At 45.4% G+C, this 13,515-nt stretch overlaps 1 protein-coding gene across 4 annotated transcripts in view; it reads left to right on the top strand.

Annotated features, from left to right (window-relative positions):
* Rhoh (ras homolog family member H) overlaps window positions 1-10,117 on the top strand; it is a 37,086-nt gene extending 26,969 nt beyond the window's left edge. For all 4 annotated transcript variants that reach the window (XM_074042408.1, XM_074042407.1, XM_074042406.1 and 1 more), the window contains 2 exons: window positions 5,449-5,571; window positions 8,621-10,117. In XM_074042408.1, coding sequence (XP_073898509.1) covers window positions 8,855-9,430 — 576 coding nt within the window. In that variant the 5' untranslated portion in view covers window positions 5,449-5,571; window positions 8,621-8,854 and the 3' untranslated portion in view covers window positions 9,431-10,117. The remainder of the gene's footprint in view (window positions 1-5,448; window positions 5,572-8,620) is intronic.
* Window positions 10,118-13,515: the final 3,398 nt, after the last annotated feature.

The following is a 13,515-nucleotide window of genomic DNA, read 5'->3' as shown; positions in this document are numbered from 1 at the left end:
TCTGAGATAAAGGGAGGCCTCAGGGTTTGGAGGCTCAACTAGGATGAGGCTTAGTATGCTGTAGGTGAGGAATCCAGACCCGTCTACAACCTTGACTCTGGAGAACGGGTGTTAAAAGTTGCAGCCAGCGTCTTACCAGTGACCATCCAGAGCAAAATCCAGCCAGAACAGAGGTGATTTGTGTATGAAAGGAAACTGACTATATGTGATCTGTGTGTGACTTTGAAGTGGAATTCCATGGCTGTTTGTAGCACTTAGCAACATGTGAGCAAGAATTACTAACAGAAGATTGAGAATTAGTGAAATAAAATCTTACAAGGTGAAATTTAAGATAAAGCACTACTTGAGAAGAGGTTCACTGCAAAGGAATTAGCTTATTTTATTATTTTTGTTGTTATTATTACTATTGACGTGAGTAACACAGTGGTTATCTAGATCCCGGAGAAGTTATCCTCCTGCTTCAGCCTCCCAAGTAGCTGGAACTACAGGCATGTACCACCAGGCCAAGTTTCAGTAGCTTATTTTTTAGAAAAATTCTCTCTTTTTTTTTTTCTTGTGGTACTGGGGATTGAAACTAGAGCTTCTTACATGCTAGGCAAGCACTCTACTGTTTGAGTCATATGCCCAGCCAACATACATACAGAAATTGAATAAAATCCCGAGTGTTTAGCTTGTGGAAGTTTTGCAACTCAAACATACTTGTGGAACCAGCATTTGGACTAAGAAACGACAGTCTCCTTTAAAATACCAAGAATTGCCTTGTCTGTAGGAAGATAAGAGAAGGAAGGTATGGCTGGAGGATGGCCAGAGAAGTGTCTTGGAGGTGGGTCTGCATAGGAAGCATGGTTGTGTTTGGGACACGTGGAGAGACCCTGTGGGAATTCCAGGTATGGGTGACGTGAGTGCTGGTGATGTTTCGGAGTCAGACTCTGTGGGTCTAACTTCACCCCTGCCGTTTCTCACCGAGTGGTCAAGGGCAAGGCTCTTAATATCCCCCCTAAACTCCCCACAGTGATGGCCCGGCCATCACCACGAACACAGCGACACGTGTTTGCTATTGTGTCCTCCGGACCCATGACACACAGCACGCTCTGAAACAACCAATGAGTACTATGTACAGAGTTCTTGGCATACTACCTGGAAGGTGCTCCATAAATGTAACAAAGTAGCCACAAAATGACCCACTGGCCCAGTAATGTCACATTTGAGACTATATCCCCAAAGAAAATCATCTCGCATAGAAGTAACTTAGAAATGCACCTGTACATATATGATATTGTATGTGTACATATATGTGTACACAGATCCACTTGGCTATCGTGAAATTGAAGAACCAACTCAAAGGCTGTGCTAACAAACGAGGAATAACTGTGCAATTACAAATTGTTAAACAATGGAAAGCTATTTAGCTAAAACCATCCAAGTGCTCAGACTTTGTTGAAGTAGGAATTTCTAAAAATCAGAAAAAGTGTTTAGAAAATACATCCAAGTGTGTATTTATGATAGAACAAAAGCTGAGTAAGAACTTGAAGTGGTAAGCTTGAGAGATAGTTGCTTTTTTCCCCTATTAAGTTACTTAAGATTTTTGAATTGCTTCCCTTCTCCCCAAGAGGAGAAAGGAAAAGCAAGCACCAGGCCCCTTGGCAGTTGGGGAGGGAGAGCTCCCTCTAGGTTCACCCATCCTGAGACTACCAGCTTTTGCTGTCATGTCTCAGTTGGGCTTGGCATCCCTGGTAAGAGGTGCTGGCTGGAGGTGGGTTGCTGAGGACCACGCTGACTTCCTGCTCATCTCAATGTGCTCCATTCATGGGCTCTTGAACCAATTTCCTTTCCATTGTCAGCTGTCCTCCGTAATTGACAGGCTGTCCCAGCCAGTGGCTGTCATGATTCATGTTTTTGATAAAAGACAGCTGAGGATTCCATCAGCATCTTGAAATAAGCCACCTCCATCAAAGCCAGCTGCCCTAGGACTTGCAGTACAAGTTAGGTACTAGTAGTCATCATTCCACTTCGTTTTGTATTATGCTGTATCATTCTGAAGGGGCTTTCTAACAAAGCAAGCAGAGAGTATCCCCCACGTAGAAAGTATGGTAAAAATACAAGCAGGAATGATCTCTGGATGTTGTTACTTCTACCCGGCCTTTGCAAGTTCCCTGGGAAGAAGGGAGGGAAGATCTCATTCCAGTTTTACAAATGAGGGTTAAACACAAGAAGACCAACCATTTCAGCAGAGTGAGATGATTCTGAGGTCAAGTGTATATAGAGAGAATTATGGGGACACAGTGGGGACATCTGATGTAGTGGGGGTGGGGCTGGAGGTATTAAGGAAGATGTTCCAGAAGGGGTGGGACTTGAAGAGTGAAGGGCAGGTTTTTTAGCAAATAGAAAAGCAGGGGCTGTGTCTGTGGAAAATGGTGTCTGTGAGGATGAGATGAGAATTGAGGCTGACATAAAACTAGGATTTTCCACTGGTGCCTCAGAGGAAATGGATTAGGAGGCCTCATTTCCAAAGTCCTCCTTTTGGCCTACCTTTGTCCCTTTGCCAGAGTGGACAGAGTGTCCCCGCACCTTGCTCCCTTCCCTCCTCTGTGTCTCTGTTGGAAACATGGAGGGAAACATGGAGGTGTCTTTTCTGTGAAATGATAGAAACAGGGGAAAGGAAAAGAGGAACCAGGTCCATCAAACTGCTGGCGTCCAAGGCTCCTTGATTGCAGTCTGACTGAAGCCCTAGAGGAGCAGCCTAACGAGTCACTTGGTGGGACTACTCAGGACATTCTCTGAAGACACTCAAGGTGACTCTTCTGTATGGAGGGACGTTCCTTTGGGCCACTCTGCCACTGAGCCACTCATGAAATACCACCGACATTATGCTTTTATTTTCCACTCACGAGCCACTGGAGCAAGGACTTCCCCCTTTCAGAGAAATTCCACTGAAATCCAGCCATCACTCCGTCATGATGATGGGGCGGTCCACTGTGGCTCCCCCATGAGCACATGTGACACACTCTGAAGAGTAAACACCAAGCATGCCCAAGGTGTTGCTCTAGCCTGCACTGGGGCACCCTCCCCTCCCCCATCTGCTGAAGGCCTCGCCTGACTTCAAGTTCACCACCCATCTTTACTGCTATGGAAAGACAATGTGGCTTGTGTTCATGGTTCACTGTGGCAGGGAATGTAGTTCTCTTTGGCTTCAGCCTCAGGAGAACCACCAAGAAAGCTAATCTCCTCAATTCCCTTTGGGAATCTGAGGCCCTAAGAGCTGACTTACGTGCTGTGATGGTCACTCGACTCAACAGACCCTTTCTCTCCAGTCTGGCTTTTTGGAGCTGTCTGGGTAGCAAAGCTTAGAAAGGAATTTCTTTGTCCACGTAATATTGTATTTATGCTATAAGAAGAAATTTCTCATTTATTTTAATAGTCACATCTGGGAATAAGCTACATAGACCTCCTTTTGCCACAGAAACCTCTTCAGCTGCTTCAAGTTCCACTTTTCAATTAACAATTGCATATCATTAAATTTAGATTAACTTGTTTTTGGTAGTACTGGGTTTTGAACTCAGGGCCCAATTTTTGCTAGGCAGGCTCTCTACCACTTGAGCCACTCTGCCAGCTTATCATTATATTAAGTAATCATTTGATAATGTCGCTGACAATAAGAACATGTCTGTGTGTTTGATATGTACATACAGTGTGTTCACGGAATGTGTCAGGCTAAGGCTTTTATACATTTAAGCACACTGAATACTGCCAACAAGCTTGCGATGTAGATATTATCACATTGGTTTTACAGGGGGAAATCAAGGCATGGGAAGGTTAAGAAACTCTTCCAAGGTCATCATGCAGGTAGACAGTTGAGCGGCTCAGGTTCAATTGCAAGTCTACCTGACTTTCAAGCCTCTGTTCTTAACATCATGTCTTTTCCACATCCTTTCAGCCATATTCATTCAAGAAACCTGGCCGTCAGTCATTCAAAGTATTTCTAATAACCCAAAGTCTGACATGTGTACATTTTCCCTAATTCCAGTTCCTCTGTATTGGGATCAAAATAAAATTTGAAATGTGTCAGAGGTCTTAGCTCAGAAACAAGTAGAAAATGCATGTAAGTCATCCCTGGTCTCAGGGGCTAAATTCTGACAGTGACACTGTGCAGCCCTTTCCTCCAAGGTCTGGCGACAAGGCGGTGTCCAGGACTACTGCACACGAGAGTAGCCCAGTGTGAGACTTCAGGGAGCCCAGCTGCACATTTGACATTCCCATCCCTATGCTATGGGACTGTCAATGTCTGGCATCCAAGCAAATAGTGAAAAGAGATAACACGATGACTCCTCGTACAACTTGCTTTCATGAGGAAACCAAGACTCAGGTTGAGTAACTTGGCCAAGGTCACTCAGCTTCCATGTGTCTAAAAACAATGAATTCACAAAAAGCATGTGACTTCTTTATCTGCTAATCCATTTGCAGAGACTGTCGTGTATAATTAAACAGATAGAGACTGTGAGTTGACAAGGGTGAAAATGTCTTGGCAGGGAACTTCAGGATTAGGAGGAGTGATTTGTAAAAATATGTCTTTTGCAGAGGTCTGTCTGGCCTGGGTTTTACACGTGATATGTCAGGAAGGTGCGGGAGGAGAGGCTATAAAGCCAGATTGCATTTGCAACCTTTACTCTGAGTTTTGGGCTGAAAGACCTTTTCTTTGTCCCAGGCAGGGCTGGCCTTGCAAAAATGTGCCTCAGCACAAGAACTACTGTCTCCAACACTGGACTCAGCCTGGAGTTCTCTTGTTTGCAAGCAAAAGAGAATTTGTCTTTTTCATAAAATTCATATCCTGTCATATTTCTGCAGTCTGGTTTAAGTGAAAAGTGCTGTATGTGGTTGCTTTCCAGAAAGTTATTTTGCTTAACCAGGAGCCTTAGCAGAGTTTCTGATATGCAGGTGGCCATCTAAAAAATGTTGAAGAAAGAACTCATTTAGGGTCAGGTGCAGTGGTTCATACCTGTAAACCTAGCTACTCAGGATCACAGTTTGAGGCCAGTCCAGTCAAAAAAGTTAGCAAGACCTCATCTCAACCAATAAGCCAGGCATGGTGGGGAGCTTCTGCCATCCCAGCCATGTGGGAAGCCATAGGTAGAAGGATCATGGTCCAGCCTAGCCCTATCCAAAAAATAAGCAAGTGAATTTAATCCTCATAACATCATTGAAAAGTGTCCCTAAATTCATCAGGATGGCACAGACATGCATACGGAGTGTGCCAAAGATAGTCCACCCCATCTGTGCTCAGCTGTGCAGGAAATCTACAGGAGAAAGGACAGTGGGTTGTTAGGGTTCTGCTGATTTCTGTTCTCTGCCTCAACGTGAATTCCCACACAACCCAAGGACTGGGTGATTAATCAGTAAACAAGGGAGATGCGTGCAGTAGCTGTTGCTCATACACTTATTTATTTCTTGCAGTTCCCAAAGCGGCTGGAACCCGCCAGGACCTGAAGCCACAGAAAGTGCGTGCTCAGCTGCCTTCCCCGCTTTGGGGGCAGAAGGCAGAGGAGAGTTCCTGGAAGCGTCAAGCTCGCAGGCCGGGTCAGTATCTGAGGTCTTTCTCCCTTGTGCTGTTACTCCAGACTGCTTTATTTTATGTTTCTTTTGGTTCTATTGAGACAGGCTCTCACTATGTACCTGGGTTGGCCTTGACTTTGAGCTTTTCCTGTCTCGGCCTCACTGAGTACTGAGATTACAGGTGGGTACCACCCTGCCTGGTGTTCACCAGGCTAATTTTATTTTATTTTTTTTTTCATTTTTCTTTTATTATTCATATGTGCATACAAGGCTTGGTTTATTTCTCCCCCCTGACCCCACCCCCTCCCTTACCACCCACTCCACCCCCTCCCGCTCCCCCCCTCAATACCCAGCAGAAACTATTTTGCCCTTATCTCTAATTTTGTTGTAGAGAGAGTATAAGCAATAATAGGAAGGAACAAGGGTTTTTGCTGGTTGAGATAAGGATAGCTATACAGGGCATTGACTCACATTGATTTCCTGTGCGTGGGTGTTACCTTCTAGGTTAATTCTTTTTAATCTAACCTTTTCTCTAGTTCCTGGTCCCCTTTTCCTATTGGCCTCAGTTGCTTTAAGGTATCTGCTTTAGTTTCTCTGCATTAAGGGCAACAAATGCTAGCTAGTTTTTTAGGTGTCTTACCTATCCTCACCCCTCCCTTGTGTGCTCTCGCTTTTATCATGTGCTCATAGTCCAATCCCCTTGTTGTGTTTGCCCTTGATCTAATGTCCACATATGAGGGAGAACATACGATTTTTGGTCTTTTGAGCCAGGCTAACCTCACTCAGAATGATGTTCTCCAATTCCATCCATTTACCAGCGAATGATAACATTTCGTTCTTCTTCATGGCTGCATAAAATTCCATTGTGTATAGATACCACATTTTCTTAATCCATTCGTCAGTGCTGGGACATCTTGGCTGTTTCCATAACTTGGCTATTGTGAATAGTGCCGCAATAAACATGGATGTGCAGGTGCCTCTGGAGTAACAGTCTTTTGGGTATATCCCCAAGAGTGGTATTGCTGGATCAAATGGTAGATCGATGTCCAGCTTTTTAAGTAGCCTCCAAATTTTTTTCCAGAGTGGTTGTACTAGTCTACATTCCCACCAACAGTGTAAGAGGGTTCCTTTTTCCCCGCATCCTCGCCAACACCTGTTGTTGGTGGTGTTGCTGATGATGGCTATTCTAACAGGGGTGAGGTGGAATCTTAGTGTGGTTTTAATTTGCATTTCCTTTATTGCTAGAGATGGTGAGCATTTTTTCATGTGTTTTCTGGCCATTTGAATTTCTTCTTTTGAGAAAGTTCTGTTTAGTTCACATGCCCATTTCTTTATTGGTTCATTAGTTTTGGGAGAATTTAGTTTTTTAAGTTCCCTGTATATTCTGGTTATCAGTCCTTTGTCTGATGTATAGTTGGCAAATATTTTCTCCCACTCTGTGGGTGTTCTCTTCAGTTTAGAGACCATTTCTTTTGATGAACAGAAGCTTTTTAGTTTTATGAGGTCCCATTTATCTATGCTATCTCTTAGTTGCTGTGCTGCTGGGGTTTCATTGAGAAAGTTCTTACCTATACCTACTAACTCCAGAGTATTTCCTACTCTTTCTTGTATCAACTGAAGAGTTTGGGGTCTGATATTAAGATCCTTGATCCATTTTGAGTTAATCTTGGTATAGGGTGATATACATGGATCTAGTTTCAGTTTTTTGCAGACTGCTAACCAGTTTTCCCAGCAGTTTTTGTTGAAGAGGCTGCTATTTCTCCATCGTATATTTTTAGCTCCTTTGTCAAAGATAAGTTGCTTATAGTTGTGTGGCTTCATATCTGGATCCTCTATTCTGTTCCACTGGTCTTCATGTCTGTTTTTGTGCCAGTACCATGCTGTTTTTATTATTATTGCTTTGTAATATAGTTTGAAGTCAGGTATTGTGATACCTCCTGCATTGTTCTTTTGACTGAGTATTGCCTTGGCTATTCGTGGCCTCTTGTGTTTCCATATAAATTTAACAGTAGATTTTTCAATCTCTTTGATGAATGTCATTGGAATTTTGATGGGAATTGCATTAAACATGTAGATTACTTTTGGGAGTATCGACATTTTTACTATGTTGATTCTACCAATCCATGAGCATGGGAGATCTCTCCACTTTCTATAGTCTTCCTCAATCTCTTTCTTCAGAAGTGTATAGTTTTCCTTGTAGAGGTCTTTCACATCTTTTGTTAGGTTTACACCAAGGTATTTGATTTTTTTTGAGGCTATTGTAAATGGAATTGTTTTCATACATTCTTTTTCAGTTTGCTCATTGTTAGTGTATAGAAATGCTAATGATTTTTCTATGTTGATTTTATATCCTGCTACCTTGCTATAGCTATTGATGATGTCTAGAAGCTTCTGAGTAGAGTTTTTTGGGTCTTTAAGGTATAGGATCATGTCGTCTGCAAATAGGGATATTTTGACAGTTTCTTTACCTATTTGTATTCCTTTTATTCCTTCTTCTTGCCTAATTGCTCTGTCTAGGAATTCCAGTACTATGTTGAATAGGAGTGGAGATAGTGGGCATCCTTGTCTGGTTCCTGATTTTAGAGGGAATGGTTTTAATTTTTCTCCGTTAAGTATAATGCTGTCACCAGGCTAATTTTAAAGAAATTTCTATTTCTGAGCTGGGTGCCAATGGTGCACACCTGCAATTCTAGCTAGCTACTTGGGAGGTTGGGATCGGGAGGATCACGGTTCAAGGCCAGCCTGGCTAAATAGTCCATGAGACCCCCATCTCCAAAATAACCAGAGCAAAGTGGCCCAGAGGTGTGGCTCAAGCAGAGCACCTGCTTTGCAAGTGAGAAGCCCTGAGTTCAAAACCCAATCCCACCCTCTATTCTCCCCCCAAAAAATCTACTTGCCCAGATGACATTATAGGCATGAGTGTTGAGGGGATCTGTCCCTAGCTTACTTTGCCAAGGGGAGGAGGAGAGTGAGACAAGTGGGCTTGGCTGGTTATTCTGACATGGGCTCCTTAGGTATGGCAGTTGTCATCAGAAAAGGAAGACTCAATTTCCCCCTTCTCTTTCTGTTCCAGTTGGAGACTAGGCTGCAGAGATTTTCTGAGTAGACGGTGCCTGTCCCCACCCCTCACCCCTCAAGCCCCCACTGGTGGACAGGGAGAAGTAAAATCCACAGATTGTCACCAGAGTCCCTCAGAGCACAAGCCTGCCTGGTCCTCTCTCCCTTGCTGAATGGCACTGGCTGCAGCAGCCCACTGAGGGCTCTGTCCTCGAGATCCTGGACGTGTAAGTGGACCCCAGGCCGGAAGATGCTGAGTTCCATCAAGTGTGTGTTGGTGGGTGACAGCGCCGTGGGGAAGACCTCGCTGTTGGTGCGCTTTACCTCTGAGACCTTCCCAGAGGCCTACAAGCCCACAGTGTATGAGAACACGGGGGTGGACGTCTTCATGGATGGTGTCCAGATCAGCCTGGGCCTCTGGGACACGGCTGGCAATGATGCCTTCAGGAGCATCCGCCCCCTGTCCTACCAGCAGGCCGATGTGGTGCTAATGTGCTACTCTGTGGCCAACCATAACTCATTCCTGAACTTGAAGAACAAGTGGATTGGGGAGATCAGGAACAACCTGCCCTGTACCCCCGTGCTGGTGGTGGCCACCCAGACGGACCAGCGGGAGGTGGGGCCCCACAGGGCCTCCTGTATCAACGCCATCGAAGGGAAGAGACTGGCCCAGGATGTGCGAGCCAAGGGCTACCTGGAGTGCTCGGCCCTCAGCAACCGGGGGGTGCAGCAGGTGTTCGAGTGTGCTGTCCGGACTGCCGTCAACCAGGCCAGGAGACGAAACAGGAGGGGGCTCTTCTCCATCAGTGAGTGTAAGATCTTCTAGATCCCAGCACGTCCTCAACACTCAGGACTCACCCTCGAGACCAACAGGGGCAGGGGGAGAGGCAAGCTGGGAAGGTCGAGGCTCCTTCTGGGCCCCTCCCAAGCAGCTTTTGCTTTTGGATACAAGGACAAGACCTGGCCATTGCATGTTTTGACTAACGTCACCCTCTAAATGATTCCTTGTCCAGTACCGTCAGCGAAATCCCTGGAAAGCCATAATGAATATTCCGTCTTCCATTAAAGAAACGAGAATGGCCTCCATAATTTTGGACACTGAGTGAGTTCTTCAAGTACTCCATAGTGAAAGACACACTTTATTTAAATGAGAACAAATCGTATCACTCTTGTATGTAATTAGTTATCTTTTCCTGTATACTTGGGAACAAAGTGCTGTCTAAGTGAAATAATGGTGTGGGCTCTGCCATGTTTGTAGTGTTAATTTTCACCTGAACCAGTCACTGGGTTGACACCACTTGTCTGCTGGATTGCTTTAGTTAATCAAATTTTAAAATAATCACGAACTCATTTTTACAATTCATTTTCCATTGTTGTTATTGAGAATTGTAATGTAAAACCCAGTTCCGTAAGGTATTTTAATACTGCCTAGTGATTTTAAACTTACCACTGTTTGTCTCTGTAATTATAAAAAGGCATTTCTTATTTATAATATTATCTTTCACCCAAAGAACTTCAGTTGTGCACTAATTATTCCTGCCTCATTCACTAAGACTGATCGAAGCAAAACACTTTAGGTGGAATAGCAGCAGAACTTGAAACAGAAGTGAGGGAATCTCTTGTCACCTGCAGTCTACCCTGCCTTGCCTGCAACTCTGACATGGGGTTTTTGTCTTTTCTTTTTTTGTGTGTGCTGGGATTGAACCCAGAGCCTCGCTCATGCTAGGTAAGTGCTGAACCTCTGAGCTACATCCCAGCTCTGACAGGGGTTTTTGCCTGGTTGTAGGTCTTGGGAAAGAGGACAGGCTCAAAGCTCTGTGTGATGGTTTGCTTGACAAATTTGTTCTCATGCAAACTCTACACTTGGCTGGTATGACAACATATTTTATTAATTTTACATCTAGTTAAAATAATGAGGAAGGTGCCTACATATGTGTGTCAGGGTTTGGAATGGTACAATTGATAGCTTTTACTATTTCATGAATATAAGTTAATGAGTGAAAGAAAAATCCCAAATCCCAATGGCAGGGAATAGGAAAGGCTGTGTAGTAAAAAGTTATCAGGGGAAATACTGAGTATGTAAGGGAGCACACACACATGCACACACACACATGCACACACACATGCACATACACACACACACACACACACACACAGAGGCACACACGCACACACACAGGCACACACCCCATTCCCTCCAGTACCTTAAAAGCAATGCTCTCTCGTTTGTTTAAGTTGAGAGCAGAGGCTTCCATAACCTAGGAAGAAACTGAAGCTACATCATTTGCAACACCACATATATACCATTTACTCCCCCGATCAGATCAAACAAACAACCACTTGGACACATTTGTGGACGCACACCACTGTCCTGGCATAGCAAGTCCATTGCACATAAAACGTAGGGCAGCTGGCATAAATGACAATGTTACGACTATGATGACATGAACCAAACCAAGTCTTGAGATTCCCTTCTTTGGCCAATTCTTTACAGCTACAGTTGTGTCAAAAACAAATTTACACTCCCTCCCCATCTGCCCTTCCCCCTTTCTCCCCCCACCGCCAGACTTTGCTTCTTCCTTTCTCATCTCACCCACATCCAGTCAAAGGCCTGGGGCTGACCTTAGTTCTGGGGGAAGGAGTGCCTTGCTTCCCTGCCAGTACCTCAGCCCTCTGGTCCTGTGGCTGGTCTTGGCCTCTGGCACCTGTGTCCCTTGACTTCGAGAGCCCCTATTTGTGGTTCTTGGCTTTGGGCATCCTGAGGCTGGAGGGCTGAAGGGCTCACGGGCAGGGGGAGGAGGCTGGGTCCCATGTCCTCCAACACACAAAAGGTCTCTGATAATTATCACAGCGTTTCAAGACCAGTCTGCATTTGCAGTGAGTGAATTTCCACTCACTGAAGGTGGTGGTCCCCAACGTTTCTCTTTCCTTTTTGTTGCAAGCTGTGTGTGGTAGATATCTGACAGTGGAAAGAGCCCAGGCACTGAGGGAAGAGGAAGCTCGATGGGAAAGCTGAGGAGGAAGGGAAGGCCAAGGAGGGCACAGTGGCTTTGCCATCCCCTGGGCAAGTACACACTAGTGAGGTCTTTACTTGACTGGAGCCAAGTTCAAAGTTCCCTCTGGGAAGCCTCATGCTGAGGGCAGGTGTGAACCCTCCACAGTGGGCATCTGGTGGCCACTGAGCCAGTGTCAGACTCTGTGTTCCCTAAAGCAATGCCAGCTCCTGGTCAGTGTCCCCGCAGCCTAGCATAGGGACCGTAGCTAAGTGAAGCTGTGTCAAATCCAACCAGAGAGAGAAAGATTGAAATTTGATTTCCATGCTGCAGAGTGGTTCTGGGAAGAAAGCGACCTTGCCAGCCTTGAGGGGCAAGAAGGGAAAATGGGTCACATTGGGGGTAGGGGGCAGGGGGGGACCGTGTGTGCTGTGAGCTCTACATAGGCATATGTTTTATTTTTGTCTGTTTGAGGAGGCACACATTCTTACACTTGATACTTGCAGGATTTTTTGCAGATGATTGCATGTCTATTCTGCAAGGTGCCAAGGAGCAAAATTAAACGTGCTCTCATTTGCAATAAAGAGTGACTCGAAGGCTTGGAGTCATTTTCCTTGTCTCCTTCAGTGTGGGGTGGCCGTTGAGGGCCGACCTTGCATGGCGTGCCTTCTGGAGGCAGGACTGAAATCAGGTACCACCACAGTTGGGGACCTCTTGGTTTTCAGATGGCTGTCTTCTGCTATGCCCTCACATGGAGAGGGAAGAGACCTGCTCTTCTGAGTACCTTTTCCAAGAATACTGACCCCACTCACGAGGGTGTCAACTTCACGACCTTACCAACTCCAGTGCGTCACTTTGGGGTTAGAATCTGCACAGGAATTGGGGGACAGAGGTCAAACATTCCCTCCAAGGCAATGCCATTCTGTCTTACTTTACACTGACTAGGTGAAGGGGGCAGCAGAAACAAGTGTGACAAAACTAAGTCTGAGTGACAAGAAAACTGAACGCATCCTACCGGTAAAAGTTTCTTGAGTGCTTCAGATGTGCGGGTCACTACACCACACAGTGTGTAGGGCTCACATCATAACGAGCCTGCTCTTACATGAGCAAACTGAGGCTGCTCTGGTATGTGAAAGCCTAAGCCTAAGCAGATATGTGGCGGCAGCAGTACGCTCTGGCAGGTCTGTGGGACCCCAAAGCCCTGCTGGAAACCACTGTGCCCCACTTCCTCCCAGAGCAGCTGGGAGGAAGTCGCCTGTAGGCCTTGCCCCCCTCCCCCAGCCTGGAGCCTGTTGTTAAAAGATTGTCTTTATTTTTTGCAGTGCCAGGAATGAAACCCAGAGCTTCCACTTGCTAGGCGAGCCTTCTGCCACCAAGCTACACCCCCAGCCCTAAAAGATTATTTTTAAATAAAATATTCCAAGTCAAATCTTCACTCTCCCCCTTTATTTTCCTTTCTAGCAAGGAGAATGGGACCACCTAGGTCACAGAGTGCCATCACCTGCAAAGGGCCCTATTCCAACCTTTGGGTTTTCAGTGTAATTTCATAGGTTGGTAGTGTGTGACTTGGCAGAGATGAAATCCATCAAGATTTCATGCTTTAAAAAGCTTGGAAAATATTCCTCCTTCTATTCTCATCCTTCCTCTCCTGGGTGCTCAGGCATTTTCCTTTGAATGAGGGCAGGACAGGGGAGAAGAGAGTCTGTGTCTTTCATTTGAGGACTTGGTACCTAGGAAGGTCACCCAGAATGAGCTGTGATAGAAAGATTCCAGTCTGGCACATGTGCGGGTTCTGATAGTCACATCAGGCATCTGGGGTGCTCGTCCCCAAAGCTGACAAGACAGTCCTTTGGGGTTCAATGAAGTCAGTACAGCTCCATGGCAGGGACTTATTTGTCCCAAGACTGTCTCTCCTGAT

The sequence above is a fragment of the Castor canadensis genome, chromosome 9, assembly GCF_047511655.1.
Source record: "Castor canadensis chromosome 9, mCasCan1.hap1v2, whole genome shotgun sequence".
NCBI classification, from domain to species: domain Eukaryota; kingdom Metazoa; phylum Chordata; class Mammalia; order Rodentia; family Castoridae; genus Castor; species Castor canadensis.
The sequence above is the reverse complement of the archived record's forward strand: the minus strand, read 5'-3'. Positions and strand labels throughout refer to the sequence as shown.